A 19444-nucleotide genomic window follows, 5' to 3' on the forward strand; every position below is an offset into this window, starting at 1 on the left:
TAAATAAATAAATAAATTTTTAAAAATAAATAAATTTTAAAAAAGCGTGAGTCTTACAAACATAATATTGGGCAAAAAGGAACCAGTCAAAAAATAATACACACTGAGCCTGGGTGGCTCAGTGTTTAAAGCTTCTGCCGTGGCTCGGGTCATGGTCCCAGGGTTCTGGGATCGAGCCCGGCATCGGGCTCTCTGCTCGGAAGAGAGTCTGCTTTCCTTCCTCTCTCTGCCTGCCTTTCTGCCTACTTGTGATCTCCATCTGTCAAATAAAATTTAAAAAATTAAAAATCTTAAAAAAAAATACACACGTCTAGCCATGACAGAGTAACTGATATCAGACTAAACCTCCCATCATATGCAACTAGATAACTATAACTGTAATGGCCTATTTAGCCAGAGTGGCTCCATCTCGGTTGAACAGCCATTTTGTTGTTTATTCAGTATAACTTAAACTGACCCTGCCACCCCCTCCAGGGGACTTACTTAAAAGCAAGTCCCAGAAACTAGTAAAATATGGTCAACCAGTCCCAGGTAACAGCCCAGGTAACAGAGCCCAAATACAAGGTCAGGTCAGGCCAGGTGGAGACATCCAATCACTATCTCTCTAAAAATGTGGGCCCTGCCTTTTGGGCGCCTTTTAGGTGCCTTTTGGGCGCCAATTCTGACCAAGGTAATAGGCTAGTTCAAATATCTACTATAGGGTGAATTGTAATTCAATTGGCCACCAGTGTATGTCCTAGCATGACTATGCAACTTTCTCTGTGTGTTACAATCTCATTGGCCACCTTGTGTGTGTGTTAGTCTGTGTGGGGCACCTGGGTGACTAGAGGGTTAAAGCCTCTGCCTTCGGCTCAGGTCATGATCTCAGGGTCCTGGGATTGAGCCCAGCATCAGGCTCTTTGCTCTGTGGGAAGCCTGCTTCCTCCTCTCTCTCTCTCTCTGCCTACCTCTCTGCCTACTTGTGATCTCTCTGTCAAATAATTAAATAAATAAATCTAAAAAAAAAAAAAAGTTAGTCTGTGAGGCCGGGAGGGGTCGCCTTCTCTGTAAGAGGCTGCCCCGACCAGTCGGTTTGATCCATACTTGGCTCGAAATAAAGTTTTGCTTGACCTTTGCTTTGTATCAGTCTCACTCCTTTGATCATGGACCTAACATAATAAGTGTGAAATAGTTATTTTCAGTCATCGGACCACAGGCAGCACAGTACACTGATTACTGAGAGAAGGGGAGAAAAATGAAGTGAGCCCTACAATTTCCATAGCTTTCTTCCTGGTAGCATTTACCAAATATCAGCATAGAGAGGACACAGTGACTGGATGGCTCAGTTGGTTAAGTGTTGGACTCTTGGTTTCTACTCAGTTCATGATCTCAGGGTCATGGGATCAAGCTCCATATCAGCCTCCACCCTCAGCAAGTAGTCTGGTTGAGATTCTCTCCCTTTCTCTCTACCTCTCCCATCTCCCACTAATAAATAGATAAATCTTAAAAAAAAAAATAAAATAAAATAAAAAAAGCTGGGGGGCAACTGCGTGACTCTCTCCTTAGGTGTATGCCTTCAGCTTGGGTCATGATCCCAGGGCTCTGGGATCGAGCCCTCCACCAGGCTCCCTGCTCAGCAAGAAGCATGCTTCTCCCTCTATCACTCCTTCTGCTTATGTTCCCTCTCTCACTGTCAAATAAATAAATAAAATCTTTAAAAAATAAAAGAATAAAAATTTTTAAAAAGTGAGTGCCTGGGTGGTTCAGTGGGTTAAGCCTCTGCCTTCATCTCAGGTCATGATCTCAGGGTCCAGGGATCGAGTCCCACATTGGGCTCTCTGCTTGGCTGGGAGCCTGCTTCCTCCTCTCTCTCTCTCTCTCTCTCTCTTTCTCTGCGCTTACTTGTTATCTCTCTCTGTCAAATAAATAAATAAAATCTTTAAATAAAATTTAAAAAAGAGAGAGAGAGAGAGAGATAAGCCAAGGAGTCTCAGTTGGTTAAGCATCTGCCTTCAGCTCAGGTCATGATCTTGGGGTCCTGGGGTGGAGCCCCACACGGGGCTCCCCACTCAGTGGGCAGTCCCCTCCCTCACCTTCTGACCTTCCCCTCTGCTCGTGTTCTCTCTATCTTTCTCAAATAAATAAAATCTTTTTTTTAAAGATTTCTTTAAAAGATGTTAAATAAATATATTTTTTAAGATTTTATTTTTTGAAACAGAGAGAGAGCACAAACAGGAGGAGTGGCAGGCAGATGGAGAGGCACAGCAGACGCCCACTAAGCAGAGAGCCCTGAGGGATCAAGTCCTGCATGATCCCAGGACTCTGGGATCATGACCTGAGCCAAAGGCAGATGCTTAACCAACTAAGCCACCCAGGCACCCCTCAAATAAAATCTTAAAAAAAGGGGGGGGATCCCAAGTAAAGCTTGGCAGAGTTGATGATCTGAGGAGAAAAAAGTCAGAGCCTATAGAAACTGAGGCAGCTAAAAGTTACAGAGCAGAATACTAGACATATGAAATGGTGCAAAGAATGAGATCCAGAAATCTGCATAGGAGTTTCCTTATGTCTTTGGTCAAATACAATGCTTTGCAGACATAAGATGAGACTCCATGAGGCTAAGCAAAGAAAGCCTACTGGAGAACTATAAGCTGAACAACCATCAGAGAGACTTTGGTGTTGAGAGATCTTGTTGGGAGACGTGTTGACTTTATTGACCCAACACATTCAGTAGGACTAAATTAGACCTACAGAAAAGGCTACTTGAGAGCCACCATTACAAAGCTTAATAACAAGCCTTGAAAGGACCATTCTAACTCATACTAAAGAGCCTACCAGGATAAAATTCAACATTTTCCCCCCTAAATCCAGCACCTTAGACCACTTGGCCACACAACCACCCCAAACTTGACATTTTTAAAGGAACACACCAAAATTTATAGAGCTAAGAAGTAGATTAGTGGTTGTTTAAGGCTGGGGGCATGAAAGGAATGGAGAGTGACTAATGGTTTGGGATTTCCTTTTGGGTGAACTAAAATGTTCTAAACTTAGATTTGGTGATGGTTATAAAACTTTGTGAATAAAAGGTCCCCCATTAATGGGCCTGTGATTAAAGGAGCGAGACTGATACAAAGCAAAGGTCAAGCAAAGCTTTATTTTGCGCCAAGCATCAAGAATCAAACCGAATGTTCAGGGTCGCCCCTCTTCCAGAGAAGGCAACCTCTCTCTGCCCCCACAGACTAGCCTTTTAAAGGCAAAGGCCATGTGGCTGGGCCTGGCCACGCACAGGTGGCCAATGAGATTGTAACACACAGAAAGCTACACAGTCATGCTAGGTCACACATAAGTGACCAACTGAATTACAATTTACCCTATAGTAGACATTTGAACTAGCCTATCACCTTGGGCAGAATTGGCGCCCAAAAGGTGGGGCCCATACTCCTTGGTAGCTAGGAGACAGTATGTGCCCCCACTGACTGAATGTCTCCACCTGGCCTGACCCATCCTTGTATTTGGGCTTTGTTACCTGGGACCGGTTTCTGGGACTTGTTTTTAAGTAAGTCCCCTGGGGGGAAGAGGGGCAAGGACAGTTTAAGTTTTACTGCGTAAACAACAAAATGACTGTTTAATCCAAGATGGAATCCTCTGGCTAAATAGGCCCTTACAGTGAATATAGTAAAATCCACAGAATTGTCACTTCACATTGGTGAACTTCTTTTTAGAAAATTCTCTAGATACTGAAATACCAAGAAAATGTGACCTATACTCAGGAGAAAAACTAATCAGGAGAAACTGTAAGGGCCTGGTTGGCCAGAGGCAGTCATTTTGTGTTTATGCAGTAAACTTAGATTGACCCTGCCCCTCCCAGAGGAACTTACTTGCAAAGCCTAGATACAAGGGCAGGTCAGGCCAGGTGAAGACATCCAATCAGTGGGGCGCGCATATATCTACTAGGGTAAATTAAATTTCAATTGGCCACCCGTGTGTTACCTAGCAGTTTTTTTTCTGTGCGTGGCAGACTTAGCATGACTGTGCTGTTTTCTCTGTGTATTGCAATCTCATTGGCCACCTGTGTATAGCCCGGCTAAACTACCTCTATAAAAGTTAGTTTGTGAGGCTGAGAGGGGTCCCCTCTTTGCAAGAGATGGCCCTGGCCGGTCAGTTTGATTCTCGATGCTTGGTGCGAAATGAAGCTTTGCTTGACCTTCGGTTTGTATCAGTCTCGCTCCTTTGATTACAGATCCTCACATTGGAGGGAGCACCCGGATTCAAACAACGAGAACTGAGCCAGCATCGGAATTTTTGGGAAAAGCCTCCAGAGGTAAGATCACGGGATCCTACCTGTCTGTCTGGTTGGAGCTCCAGGGTATGGCCCAAAGGGGATAAGCTGGATGCAGCCATGCTCCCCAGGGCTGGAGTGGATGCGGAAACACCCCATCCCTCTGCTGGTAGATCGATGGGAGGTTCGAGTCCCCCTAGACGGTTGGGGGGATTCGAGTTCCCCTGGGCAGTTGGGGGGGTTGACTCCCCCTGGGAAGTTGGGGGATAAAGAAAGCCCCCACCAGTGGCAGGTTATGGGTAAGAATAGTTGGGCCTGCTTTGCTTGTCTTTGCCTGGTCCTTTTGTTGTCTGTTGTGTTGTTTGTTACGACTGAAGGAATGGGGCAAGCAGAGAGTAAAGGGACTCTGACTTTCATCTCTCCGTTCCTCATAATAGATGTGAGGCTTCTCGCTCACTCATTTTGTGTGTTAAGGGCTATGACTGGAGCCAACTGGGGTTAGTCTAATGCCACGTTAAGGTGATGCTCATTGGAGCTGGGCGTGGAATATGAGTGCCTAGTGGGCCACTTTTGGTAAGCTGAACTGGCACTACAGGATGAACTGACCTCGGGACAGAGACTTTAAGGAATATTCCCAAGCAGCTGCTGAAACTCCCTTTGTTTTGGGGAATTCCTTGCCTTCTCTGGCCCGACATGGACTGCCGAGTCTCTCCCCCTTGCTGGCAGGAGAGCATGACATCTGAAGTGGAGATGGTTATTTGTCTGTCTCAAGGTTTTTGTTTTTGTTTTTGTTTAAGATTTTATTTATTTATTTGACAGAGAGAGATCACAAGTAGGCAGAGAGAGAGAGAGAGAGAGGAGGAAGCAGGCTCCCTGCTGAGCAGATGCGGGACTCGATCCCAGGACCCTGAGATCATGACCTGAGCTGAAGGCAGCAGCTTAACCCACTGAGCCACCCAGGCATCCTGTCTCAAGGTTTTAATAGGTAATTGTTAAAGTGGCTTCCGAAGTCTTTGGTAACCTGAAACTGTGAAGGGTTGCTTGAATGACAAATGGAATTAGATTTGTTGGACACCTAGGTCTTAACCAAATGGGATAAAATGCTAGAGTGTTGGCTGCTGGAACTGGGTTTGTGCTTTTGAAATCTGCTGGTGAACATGTTCTGTACTTAACTGATTGATAAATTTGCCATCTAAAGAATTCTGTTGTAACAACTCACAATTGGTTTATATTTAGTCTTCAATAGAGGTTAAGGTATTTCTAAGAGTACAAAATTCTGTTAAGTGTAATTAAGACTGATGGAAATGAGAAAAGCAACTCTGTATGTAAAAAGTAGGAGATATGTAAAAAGAGAGAAAAACAGCCCCGAGGCCACTGTCGGAGCTAAATCCATTCGTAAAAGAATGGAAGGGGGGAGACTGATCACCTCCCATTAGCCAGGGATACCCAAAGGGGAGGATGTCCAACCTGTTTGAATCTGAAGAGTGCCTGACTGTGCAAATGTGTCTGTACGGCTCCACCGCTTCCACTACAAAGTCTGAGTGGGCTGCACCTTGAGTCTCACGGGCGTCATATGGCATAACAGTCATCTACTCCACGGAGTAGTCTGGTGCAGGGTTTATGCGGACAGACCTTAGCTAAGACACTCCTAAGTTCCCATGAGGGACACAAGCAGGACAGCATCTGAAAGATCCCCCTCCCTTTGTCTGCGACATCATTCATGATGGGAGGGAAACCTAGTAAACTCATTATCTGCATACTTTAAAAAAAAAAAAAAAAGACTCATATATGACTAGATAGCTTAAAGGAACTAAGGCTGACTTTATAAAACCTGGAAATGTAAAGCCCTTTGGAACTGTTGGCCTGATACCTTGCTTAAAGAGTTGCCAGCAGCCTCACCAGGTGAGTAAAGGATGTTACTTCCTGGAAGGTGCAGGAACCTCAGGATTCTTTGGAGGCCTCAGGAAGAGGAATTTGCCCAAATTGACAGATATTGCAGGCATGTCTGATGGCAAGTATGTAGCTTGGCTTCTGGCCTGGAGAGGCTATCATAAGTTCAACCTAGAGATTCCTTATGAGAAGCTCCAGCAGAGCAGATTCTAAAAGATGTATATGATCCCTCACTGTTTTTGCTGAGCTTATGTAAATAATTAGGCCAAGCTTGTTAAAAGTGGACTTGTTTTTCAAATAAATTAGTCCTGGTTTGGCTATCTCTGAAAACGAGGGTTATTTAGAGAGAAAAATTGTGTTTTAATAACACACTTTTATGGATGTTAAATTCTAGATTTGATTGTCTTTAAATGTTTGTTTACTTAAGCTAGACAACTTGAGGTAACCTTCAGGGAAGTTGCATGATGGCTCACTTAGACAATCTTGCTTTGTCAGTCAGTCAGCCCCAGATATAGAAAACTTCAGAAAATTGAAGGATTTGAAGGGAAGAATCTGACTGAGTTAGTGGGAATAGCAGAAAAGGTGTTTAACAACAGGGATGCACAAGAGGATAAAAACAGAGGAAAAAACTGGTTAAGGTTTTGGCATTACATGAGGCGAGGAGGAGATGGGTAGGGGATAGTAAATGGAAGGAAAAGCCTAAGCACAGAGAAGGCAGGTGGGAAGACTTAGATTCAGATCAGTGTGCTTACTGTAAGGAAAAAGGACATTGGGCCATGGAGTGCCCCCAAAAGAAGACGGCAATGCTGGCCACTGGAGTAAAAATTAAAGTTGAAGGGAAATCCGTTGATTTTTTTGATGGACACGGGAGCCCAATTTTCATCATTACTTAAACCTATGGGAAAACTACTTGGAGAGGAAGTCTGGGTACAAGGAGCAAATGGCACAGAGAGACATAAATGGGCAACAGAAAGGACTTTAAATTTGGCCTCAGGAATAGTTTAAACATCAATTTTTGGTCCTCCCTAATGCCCCATATAACTTGATGGGAAGAGATCTCCTCCACAAGTTAAGAGCTGGCATTCAGTTCTCGGAAGGAGGCATGACTGTAACCTAGAGACAACCCACTGTATGAGTGCTTATGGCAGCAGTAGATGACTACCTCTTTTACGAGCCAGTCTCAAAACCAGAGGAGACAAAGTGGGGGAGCCTTCTCCAAATCCTACAGGATGAGATTCCTGAAGTCTGGGCAGAAGGGAAGCTCCCTGGCTTGGCCAAGGAACAACCTCCAGTGGTGGTACAATTAAAGGCAACAGCTATGGCTGTTTGCATTTGGCAGTACCCCCCTACCCTGGGAAGCAAAGGAAGGGATCAGAAAACACATTAACCACCTCTGAGGAGACGGGATCCTAGTTCCTTGCAAATCTCCATGGAACACACCTTTGCTGCCCATCAAGAAGGCCGAGACTGGGGAGTACCAATCCGTCCAGGACTTGCGGGAAGTTAACAAATGGGTTGAAGATATCCACCCGACAGTGCCTAACCCCTATACCCTACTCTCCTTCCTGGGCCCCAAAAGAACTGTGTATACCATCTTAGATCTCAAGGATGCATTTTTTCTGCATGTTTTAGCAAAGGAGTTCTCAGCACCTTTTTGCTTTTGAGTGGTCTGACCCACAGGAAGGATTCCAAAGTCAGTTCACCTGGACAAGACTTCCCAAGGGTTCAAGAATTCGCCCACTATCTTCGACGAGGCCCTACATGAGGACTTTCATGAGTACAGAACCTCCAACCCAGGAGTCACTCTGTTATAGTACGTTGATGACTTGCTAGTAGCTGCTGAGGACTATGAGTCATGTTTGCGGGAGGACGAGAGCTCTCTTACAGACTCTGCAGGAAAAGGGTGTCAGGTGCCAGCGAAGAAAGCACAGCTCTGTCAGAGCCACGCCACTTATTTAGGCTTTGATATCCACGAAGGAGTGCGTTCACTGTCTGAGTCCAGGAAACAGGTGATCACCCAATACCCCCGCCCCACCATGTCCCGACAAGTGAGGGAGTTTCTTGGGACGGTAGGCTACTGTAGGCTGTGGATACCGTGGTTTGCAGAGATTGCCCTACCTCTCTACGAACTGGCAAAAGGAGGGCTCACTGTGATAGAGTGGACAGCTGAGGCAGAAGGAGCATTTGGGGAATTACAAACAGCCTTACTGAGTGCCCAAGCATTGGCCATCCCAGATGTTACCAAGCCCTTCCACTTGTATGTGGATGAAAAAGCAGGGGTGACCAAAGGAGTTTTAACTCAGACTCTGGGGCCTTGGCAAAGGCCAGTAGCCTATCTTAGCAAGAAACTAGATCCAGTAGCAACTGGGTTCCCCCCACCCCCGTGCCTTTGCATAATTGCTGCCACGGCCCTCCTGGTCAAGGATGCAAGGTTTGACTTTGCAAGGATGCAAATTTTGACTTTGGGTCAAAATCTCATCTTGACCACCACCCACGTATCCAGGTCCTTCTCCGGACTCCACCCGACTGTTGGATGATGAAAACCCGAGTGACAGGGTTTCAGGCCCTCCTCCTCAATGAACCAAGAGTGACCTTCCAGCCCCTGGTGGTACTAAATCCAGCCACACTGCTGCCAGAGGAGCTGGCTGACCATCCACACGTCTCGTGGAATAATGCTGGATCTCAGAGACATTCCCCTCCTGGATGCCGAGATGACTCTGTTCACAGATGGGAGTAGCTACATGGTCGACGGAAAGAGGTACGGGGGCTGCAGTGGTTTCTCCTGAGCAGGAACTCTGGACAGCAGCCCTGCCACGTGGAACTTCTGCACAAAAAGCGGAACTGATTGCACTCACTAAGGCACTGCAGATGGCCAAAGGTAAAACCGCCAACATCTATACGGACAGCAGGTATGCTTTTGCTATTCTCCATATACATGGGGCTATTTATATAGAAAGGGGTCTATTAAAAGCAGAAGGAAAAGGAATTAAAACAGAGGAGAAATATTGGTTCTCCTCCAGGCTATTTGGGACCCAAAAGAGGTGGCTGTTATGAATTGCTCAGGACACCAAAAGGGGACTGATCTGATTACAAAAGGAAACCAATTAGCAGATCGAGCCGCAAAGCAAGCAGCCTGAGAAACAGTGCAAGAGCTGGTTATACTCCCAGCTCTAGCCCTACCAGAAAAACCAGACTATTCAGAGGAAGATTTAAAGTCTTTACAAAAATGGGCTAAATTAGACTATGAAGGTGACTGGGCTAAGACTAAAAGAGGAAAGTTAATTCTTCCTCGAAGACTAGGTAAGAAGTTAGTAAACCAGATACATCAGGGTACTCATTTGGGGTCACGCAAACTCAAGGAACTTAAAGGCAAGCGGTTCCAGGTTTCTAAATTAGGACGTATGGTTCAGGATATAGTTGATAGATGTGCTCAATGCCAGTCAGTTAATGTGGGAGGAACTAGAATGGGAAGAGGGAAAAAGACTAAGTAAGAAGTTAGTAGAGCAGATACATCAGGGTACTTATTTGGGGTCACGCAAACTCAAGGACCTTATAGGCAAGCAATTCCAGGTTTCTAAATTAGGGTATATGGTTCAGGATGTAGTTGATAGATGTGCTCAATGCCAGGCAGTTAATGTGGGAGGAACTAGAATGGGAAGAGGGAAAAAAGAAAGAGGTAAAAAACCAGGAATTTATTGGGAAATAGATTTTACAGAAATGAAACTCGGAAAATATGGGCAAAAGTATATATTAGTTTTTGTAGATACCTTTTAGGCTGGGTAGAGGCTTTTTCTACCATACATGAGACAGCAGGAGTGGTAGGCAAAAGAGGCTACTAGAAGAAATAATTCCTAGGTTTGGGCTGCCTCTCGCAATTGGGTCAGACAGTGGCCCTGCATTTGTAAGCTCAGTCTCACAGACATTGGCCAAGGCTGTGGGCACAAATTGGAAACTACATTGTGCCTATTGGCCCCAGAGTTCCGGGCAAGTAGAGAGAATGAACCAGACTCTTAAAGAGACCTTGTCAAAACTAATTCTGAAGACTGGCGGTGGATGGGTGGATCTCCTTCCTTTATCCCTCCTCAGGGCATGGTGTACACCCTATTTAAACAAGGTGACCGCATTTGAAATAATGTTTGGGAGACACCCCCCCCCCCCCGACTCTGTCCTCGGCTACAAGAGGACAGAGTAGCAGAAATTACTGATCAGTCTATACTCCAGTCACTGCAGGCATTACAGTCTGTCTTAAAAAAGCCCATGCAGGGATCTGGACTGCCCACACTGGGACGGAGACAGAGGTGGAACCACATCCTTACCAACTGGGGGACTTGGTTTGGATACATCGCTATCAAGTGGGGAACTTGGAGCCTCACTGGAAGGGACCATTTACTGTTATCCTGACCACCCCCACAGCGATAAAAGTAGAAGGCATCAGGGCCTGGATTCACGTGGGTCACGTCAATCGAGCTGAGGACAAAGACGCCCCCCAGAGGTGGAAGCCTCAGCCAATGGACCCCGCTGACCATGGACTAAAGCTAAGACTCAAAAGACTATGAGTTTATTGTTGCTCTTATTATTGCCTGTTATGTAAAGTATAGGTAGGAAATTAGATGAAGTGGTAAATGGCTAACTCATCAGCCGATGTCACTCATGTGACACTCATGTGCACTAGTGTCATTGGTACAAAAGAAAACTAGAGCGATAAAAATGTTAGACTTACATGCTCAATATAACCCCTTAGAACCAGAGAACATAGAACTGGCTGAAAAGGCAAGGATTTGACTAATCTCCAAAGAAAAGGGGGGAATATAAGGGCCTGGTTGGCCAGAGGGAGTCATTTTGTGTTTATGCAGTAAACTTAGATTGACCCCATGCAGTAAACTTAGATTGACCCTGCCCCTCCCAGAGGAATTTACTTGGAAAGCCTAGATACAAGGGCGGGTCAGGCCAGGTGAAGACATCCAATCAGTGGGGCACACATATATCTACTAGGGTAAAGTGAAATTCAATTGGCCACCCGTGTGTTACCTAGCAGTTTTTTTCTGTGCGTGGCAGACTTAGCATGACTGTGCAGTTTTCTCTGTGTACTGCAATCTCATTGGCCACCTGTGTATAGCCCGGCTAAACTACCTCTATAAAAGTTAGTTTGTGAGGCTGAGAGGGGTCCCCTCTTTGCAAGAGATGGCCCTGGCTGGTCAGTTTGATTCTCGATGCTTGGCGTGAAATAAAACTTTGTTTGACCTTCGCTTTGTATCAGTCTCGCTCCTTTGATTACAAACCCTAACAAAACAACTTTATATGACATATATGATAGAATTAATGGTGTTTAAAGTCTGTTTTTTAAAAAGCTATGTTCTAGGGATGCCTGTGGCTCAGTCATTAAGCGTCTGCCTTCAGCTCAGGTCATGATCCCAGGGTCCTGGGATCAAGCCCCACATCGAGCTCTCTGCTCAGCAGGAAGCCTGCTTATCCCTCTCCCATTCCCGGGGCCTGTATTCCTTCTCTCACTGTCTCTGTGTGTGTGTGTCAAATAAATAAGTAAAATCTTAATAAATAAAAAAATAAAAGAGCTATTATAAACATTGTCAGGATTTAAGGAAAACATGAACAAATAAGGACAGAAATGAAAACTATAAAAAAATTGCTATGGACTAAATTGTTCCCCCAACATTCACGAATTCATATGGTGAAGCCTTAACTCCCACTATGACTAAAGAGGGTCATAAAAGAGGTAATAAAGGTTAAATGAAGTCATAAGGGTGGGGCCCCAATCCAATATGACTACTGTGCTTCCAAGAAGAGACACCAAAGAGGTGCATGTACAAGAGAAAAGGCTATGGAGAACACAGTAAGAAGTCAATAGAAATCTGCAAGCCATGGAGAGAGATTTCAGGAGAAATCAAACCTGCGACACCTTGATCTTGGACTTCCAGCCACCAAAACTATGAGAAAAATGAAATGCCACCCAGCCTATATGTATTCTGTCATGGTAGCTGATGTAGAAAACAAAGGAAGAAAGAAACGTAGATAAATTAAATGTCCTTTTATAACCTGCACCCCACTGAGAAATACTTGAGATAGGCAGAGCACAATAACTCCTAAATTTATTTTTTTTTATATTTTATTTATTTATTTGACAGAGATCACAAGTAGGCAGAATAGCAGGCAGAGAGATGGGGAAGCAGGCTCCCTGCTGAGCAGAGAGCCCGATGCGGGGCTTGATCCCAGGACCCCGAGATCATGACCTGAGCAGAAGGCAGAGGCTTTAACCCACTGAGCCACCCAGGCGCCCCACTCCTAACTTTCTTAAAGTTAATGCTTTGCTGGAGGAGTGGGGGGAACAACCCTAGTTTGACAATAGCAAGGCCTCCAGGAACCTGTGAGTCTTCTTTAGCATATTAAAGTCTTTTTGGAACGTCCCTTATCTTCACTTTCCCCAACCCCAAAGTATATAATCAGTTACTACTCACAATCCTGAAGTGTTAGCCATGCTTTCTGCTCAGGAGTCCGGTCCCCTTGTTTTAATAAAACCACCTTTTTGCGCCAGAGATGTCTCAAGAATTCTTTCTTGCCTATTGGCTCCAGACACTACTCCAAAAATCACATCGATAGCCCCAGAAGACTGACACATATGGCTAAACCACAATTTATCTACCTACTCATCAATTGATGGGCAACATTTTGGTTGTTTCCAGTTTTTGTTTATTATGACTAAAGCTGCTACAAATATTCATTATAAGTTTTTACAGCATATTTTGATCAACAGTGTTGGGTATAGTTTACATAATTTTTTTTTAAGATTTTATTTATTTATTTGACAGACAAAGATCACAAGTAGGCAGAGAGGCAGGCAGAGAGAGAGGAGGAAGCAGGCTCCCTGCTGAGCAGAGAGCCCGATGTGGGACTCGATCCCAGGACCCTGAGATCATGACCTGAGCCAAAGGCAGCGGCTTAACCCACTGAGCCACCCAGGCGCCCCTAGTTTACATAATTTTAAAAGTTAAGTATATAGCTCACTGAGTTTTAGCAAACCTTTGTCCGAATAATTATCACAGAACCAGTATCTCTCATGATAGGTAAGTTTTGCCTATTTTCAAACTTCAACAGAATCATACAGCATAATGTCTTGTTCTTAGCATGTTTTTGAAATTTGTATATTTTGTTGTATTTATCCATGGTATATTCAATTTTAATGCTGAGTAATATTGTATGAATATATCACACTTTGTCAATTGATTCACCTATTGATGGAAACTTAGCTTGTTTCTAGTTCAAGCTATTATAAATGCAGCTTCTATGAATATTCACATACAAATATATTGTGGATATACATTTTCATTTCTCTAGGGACACATGGCATATTAGTTTCTTAGCACTGCCATAACAAAGTACTATAAGCCGGGTGGCTGAAGCCATAAAAGAATATGTCTTAAGAATTTTCTGGAAACCAGAAGTTTGCAAACCAGGTATCATCAGTCTGAAGCCTGAGGGGAGAATCCTTTACATCTCTTAGTTCAGCAAACCTTGGCATTCCATGGTTAATAGCCTCTCGGATTACAATCTGTCTTTCTCTTGACACAACCGTCTACCCTTATGTGTCTCTCTCTGGGTCTCGTCTCTTCTTATGAAGACACTTAAACGTGACCCCCCTAAAATGTATATGTTGAAAGCTAACCCCAAAGGTTTTTAGAGGTAGGGCCTTTGTAATGTGCTGAGGTCAGGAGGGTGGAGGCCTAGTGAAAAGGATTAGTGCCTTACAAAAGAGACTCAAGAGAGATCCCTAGCCTCTTGCATCATGTGAGGATACAACAGGGAGATAGCAGCTACGAAATAGGAAAACGGCCCTCACCAGAAGGCAGTCATGCTGGTGCCTTGATCTTGGATTTTCCAGCCTCCAGAACTATGAAAAATAAATTCCTGGGGCAGCTGGGTGGCTCAGTGGGTTAAGGCCTCTGCCTTCAGCTCGGGTCATGATCCCAGGGTCCTTGGATTGAACCCCACATCTGGCTCTCTGCTCAGCAGGGAGCCTGCTTCCTCCGTCTCTCTTGCCCTCTGCCTCTCTGCCTGCTTGTGATCTCTGTCTGTTAAATAAATAAATTAAAAAGCTTAAACTAAATAAATAAATAATAAATTCCTGTGTATATTTACTTTTTTTTTAAAGATTTTATTTATTTGAGAGAGAGAATGAGAGATGGAGGGAGCACACATAGAGGGAGAAGCAGGCTCCCCACTGAGAAAGGAGCCCAATGCAGGGACCCAGGTGTCCCAATTCCTGTGTTTATAAGCTACCAGGCCTGTGATATATATTTTTTTAATAACAGCCTAAAAGAACTAAGACAATACTAGTCATATTGGAGTAAGGGCCCACCCTACTCCAATCTTACCTTTCTTATTTATGAATGTCTTTTTATTTCACCTTCAATTTTGCAGGATATTTTTGTTGGATAGAGAACTATAGGTTGATAGTTTTTTCCCCTGTGTTTTTGTTTTGTTTAATTGTATTGTTTCTGATGGGAAATCATCAGTAATGTTTATTTTTGTTTCTCTGTATTTATTGAATCTTTTTTTCCCCTTTGGTGCTTTTAAGATGTTCTCTTCATCACTATCTTTCAACAATTTGATTTTGATGTGCTTTAGTATGGTTTTTTCTTTCCAGCTTCATTGGCAAAATTATAAGATATTTAAAGTGCTCAATGTGATGATTTGTAAGACACACACATTGTAAAAGGATTCTGCCCATCTAGTTAATTATCACATCCATCACCACACATATTTCTTTTTTTCCCTCAGTGAAGACACTTAATTTCTACCCTCTTAGCAAATTTCAGTTATGCAAGAAAGTGTTATCAACTAGGCATCTTTGACATGCTTTTCCATCTTAATATATGTATATGAAGAAGAAGCCCAAGCAGCAGCATATACATACACTGCTTGATGACTTTGAACTTCTTGGACTTATATGTGTCGTATTTGGACACATTTCTTCTATCAAGTATTTTTTTCTACCTCCTCCCTCTCTTTCCAGAATTCTAATATATATATATATTAGAATTCTTGATATTGTCTCATAGTCTACTGAGGCTTTTTTTTAAGGATTTTATTTATTTATTTGATAGACAGAGATCACATGTAGGCAGAGAGGCAGGCAGAGAGAGAGGGGAAGCAGGCTCCCCACTGAGCAGAGAGCCTGATTCGGGGCTCGATCCCAAGACTCTGGGATCATGACCTGAGCCCAGGACCCTGGGATCATGACCTGAGGCTTTAACCCACTGAGCCACCCAGGTGCCCCTCTACTGAGGCTTTGTTAATTATTTTTGAGCCTTACTTCTCTGTACTTCAGTTTAAAGAGTCTTTATTGCTCTGTCTTCAGATTCATTGATCTTATTTTCTTATAAGGACACTAGTCATATTGGATTAGGCCTCTACACTTACAACCTCATATAACCTTAATTATCTCTTTAAAAGTCCCTATTTCCAAATACAGTCACAATGGATTTCAGTATATGAATTCTGGGGGATACAATTCAGTCCACTGCATGGCATAATGAAATATTATTCAGCAATAAAAAGGAACGACATATAGATATGTACTATAATGTGGATGAGTCTTGGAAACATTATGCTAAGAAAAAGAGGCAGTCCCAAATAACTGTATATTGTATGATCCTACTTACATGAAATATCCAGAACAAAAAAATCTATAGAGACTGTAAGGGCCTATTTAGCCAGAGCGGCCCTACCTCGGTTGAACAGCCATTTTGTTGTTTATGCAGTAAAACTTAAATTGACCTTGCCCCCCCCAGGGGAACTTACTTAAAATCAAGTCTGGGAAACCAGTCCCAGGTAACAGCCCAAATACAAGGGTGGGTCAGGTTAGGTGGAGACATTCAATCAGTGGGGGCGCATACTGTCTCCTAGCTACCAAGGTGATAGGCTAGTTTCCATAGCTACTATGGGGTGAATTGTAATTCAGTTAGCCACCTGTGTGTGGCCAGGCCCAACCACATGGCCTTTATAAAGGGTCTATAAAAGTTATATATAAAAGTTATATATAAAACTGCTCTATAGGGCGCCTGGGTGGCTCAGTGGTTAAGCCGCTGCCTTCGGCTCAGGTCATGATCTCAGGGTCCTGGGATCGAGTCCCGCGTCGGGCTCTCTGCTCAGCGGGGAGCCTGCTTCCCTCTCTCTCTCTCTGCCTGCCTCTCCATCTACTTGTGATCTCTCTCTGTCAAATAAATAAATAAAATCTTAAAAAAAAAAACCTGCTCTATAAAAGTTAGTCTGGAAAGCAGGGAGGGGTCATCCTCTCTGTAAGGGGCTTGACCTTTGCTTTGTATCAGTCTCACTCTTTTGATCATGGACCCATTATTGGGGGACCCAACATTGGGGACCCAACAAGACAAAAAGTAGATAAATGGTTCCTAGTGCTGGGGCAGGGGGTAGAAGGGTTAGGAAGGAATGGGGAGTGACTACTGATGGGCACAGGGTTTCTTTTTGTAGTGATGTCAATGTTCAGCATTGATTATGGTGATGGCTGCACAGCTCTGTGAATATGCTAAAAACTCTTGAATTGCACATTTAAAATGGGTCAATTATATGATATGCAAATTATACCTCAATAAAGCTATTAAAATAACACACTGCATGATTCCATTTACAAAAAGGTTTAAAAATGGGCAAAACTAACCTATACTGAGACATAGTAGTTGATTAGGGAGCAAAAGGCCAGCTGAGGACAAAGCACAAGCTGACAACCTGCAAACACCCATCCCCACTCCTAGGTGGGATATGTGTGAGGTTTCATCAGGAAACTCTCAACTATCTTAATGTCAATGCTTTACTAGAGGGGAAAATAACCCTAACTTGACAATGGCAAGGCCTCCAGTATCTTCAATATCTTGTAGGTCTTCTTTAGCACATGAAAGTTCTTTTGCAAATCTCCCTTAACTCCCCCAATTCCAAGTATATAATCAGTCATCCCCCATAACCCTAATGCAGCAGCTCTTTCTGCCCAGGGGTCCTGTCCTTGTGCTTTAAGAAACCCACCATTTTGCACCAAAGACGTCTTGAGAATTTTTTCTTGGTTATTGGTCCCTGACCTCACCAACATTCCAAAACCACAGCAGTAGTTATGTTTTGGGAAGAGAAGGAGAGCAATAATTGGGAGGGCCCCTGAAGACCATGCCAATTCTGGCATGTTGGCCATATTTTATTTCTTGATTTGGGCTAAAGTTACATGAAGGTGTTCACTCTGTGATAAATCTGAAAGGAAAAGCACCATTTCCTCTCTATACTCAATACTTCTGACACCAGATGTGTGGGATTTTCCACACCAAGCCGTTCTCCAGTTCTTGGAAGACCCTGGAGAGGTGTCCTACAATTTAATGCAATTCTAAAACTAACCCCCAAGAGTTAGCACAGACCCTGCAAGGTAAGGACTTAGTCCCTCAAGACTGTCCCCATTTCAAAAACCAATTGTAAGTCCCAAGTTGTCAGGTTCCCATTACCCTCTCTTCAAACTGGATAATTAGTTAGAATGGCTTATAGAACCAGGGAAATAGTTTATTGTTATTACTGATTTATTACAAAGGATATACTAAAGAACATAAACGAAAAGCCAAATGAGAGATACATAAGGGGAGGTCCAGAAGGGTCCTGAGCATAGGAGCTTCTGTCTCTGTGGAGATTGGGGTACATCACTCACTCTCCTGACCTATGGATGTGTTCTTGTTCACCAACCCAGAAGCTCTCCAAACCCTTTTGGTTAGGATTTTTTTTTTTTTTTTTGAGGTTTCATTAGAGTAGGCATGACAGATAAAGTGTTGGCCATTAGTGATTAACTTAAACTCCAGCCCTTTCCCCTGGGGTTGAGGGGTGGGGCTGAAAATTCCAACTCTATAATCACTGGTGGTTCACTTGCTACCAGCCCTTATCCTTGGGGGCTTGCTTAAAAATTCCCTCATTACCATAAACTCAGGTGTGTTTGAAAGGGGCTTTTTATAAATAACAGAAGGCACTCCTTTCGCTTGTATCATTCTGGAGCTGTTTTTCACCTGTTTTGGGAGCTGGAGACAGAAAACATAACAGATGTTCTTATGATTCTTATCACTTAAGTTAACCAAGAGTTTTATTAGCTCTGTGCCCAGAACTGGGACAAAAACTAAATATAAATTTCTTATTATATCACATCATAGTCATCAAGCTTATGATATACAGCTTTCTGTGTATATGTAAATTTACTTCAATTTTTAAAATGTCATTAATTGGGGCAGGTGGGTGAGTGGCTCAGTTGGTTAAACAGCTGACTGGATTCTTGCTCTGGTCATGATCTCAGGGTCATGATATAGAGCCCTATGTCAGGCTCCACATTTAGCAAGGAGTCTACTTCAGGATTCTCTCACTCTCGGCCCCTCCCCGCCCTGCTCGCTCTCTAAAATAAATAAATAAATCTTTAAAAAAGCAAAAATAAAATGTCTTTATTAATTTTTAAAAATTCAGTAGACTTGAAGTAGGTAAACCATGTGTATGTCTTTTTTAGCTGCTTCTTAATGGAAGCTTCTATAAGAACTCCACTACCTATGAATGTACCTATATGTGTAAAATAAAATTGAAACTAACACACATTTTGGGATTAATAGCTGCTCTAACTGGTAGGACCTGCTAAGGTTCTTTGAGATTAATGCTTGAACAAGAAATGTGAAACAGATAGTAAGGGTGTAGTCTTAATTTAGCTTACCCTAGAGCAGGACCTATGATGAGAATTGCACAGATTCACACAAAGGAGAATTGAGGTGATTCCAGGAAGCACATACAGTACAGAAGTAGAAAAATGAGACAGCGAAGGAAAGGAACCTGACACAAAGTACACTAACCCCTCCAAAGGTTTTTTGCTACTGCTATGATCCCCATTTTATAAATATAGAAATAGGGGCTGAGAGATATTAATATAAGGGCCCACTTAGCCAGGGCGACTCCATCTTGGTTGAACAGCCATTCTGTTGTTTGTGCAGTAAAACTTAAACTGACCCTGCCCCCCACCCCTAGAGGAACTTACTTAGAAGCAAGTCTGGGAAACCAGTACTGGTCAGGTCAGGTGGAGATAACAGAGCCCGAATACAAGGATGGGTCAGGTCAGGTGGAGACAATCTCATTGGCCAGGTTCAACCATATGGCCTTTGCTCTATAAAAGCTAGTCTGTGAAGCTGGGCGTCGTCGCTTTCTCCATAAGGGACGGCCCTGACCGATCAGTTTGATTCTCCATACTGGCGTGAAATAAAGCTTTGCTTGACCTTTGCTTTG

The 19444-nt window shown here is 43.4% G+C and overlaps 2 protein-coding genes across 3 annotated transcripts in view; both read left to right on the plus strand.

Annotated features, from left to right (window-relative positions):
- Positions 1-11031, plus strand: part of WDR53 (WD repeat domain 53) — a 35963-nt gene extending 24932 nt beyond the window's left edge. Inside the window, exons 4-6 of one of the 2 annotated variants that reach the window (XR_006609211.1) lie at positions 4217-4297; positions 8649-9054; positions 10559-11031. Coding sequence is in view for 1 of the 2 variants with exons in the window: in XM_045088754.1 (XP_044944689.1) it covers positions 4217-4297; positions 8649-8725 (158 nt within the window). In the remaining variant the exon portion in view is untranslated. Of the gene's footprint in view, positions 1-4216; positions 4298-8648 lie in introns of both variants that reach the window. The other variant, XM_045088754.1, reaches the window with a different exon arrangement.
- SMCO1 (single-pass membrane protein with coiled-coil domains 1) overlaps positions 4167-19444 on the plus strand; it is a 28075-nt gene continuing 12797 nt past the window's right edge. The window contains exon 1 of the mRNA XM_045088756.1: positions 4167-4297. The gene's annotated coding sequence lies outside the window, so the exon portion shown is untranslated. The remainder of the gene's footprint in view (positions 4298-19444) is intronic.

The sequence above is a fragment of the Mustela putorius genome, unplaced genomic scaffold, assembly GCF_011764305.1.
Source record: "Mustela putorius furo isolate JIRA1106 unplaced genomic scaffold, ASM1176430v1.1 tig00003834_pilon_pilon_pilon, whole genome shotgun sequence".
NCBI lineage: Eukaryota > Metazoa > Chordata > Mammalia > Carnivora > Mustelidae > Mustela > Mustela putorius.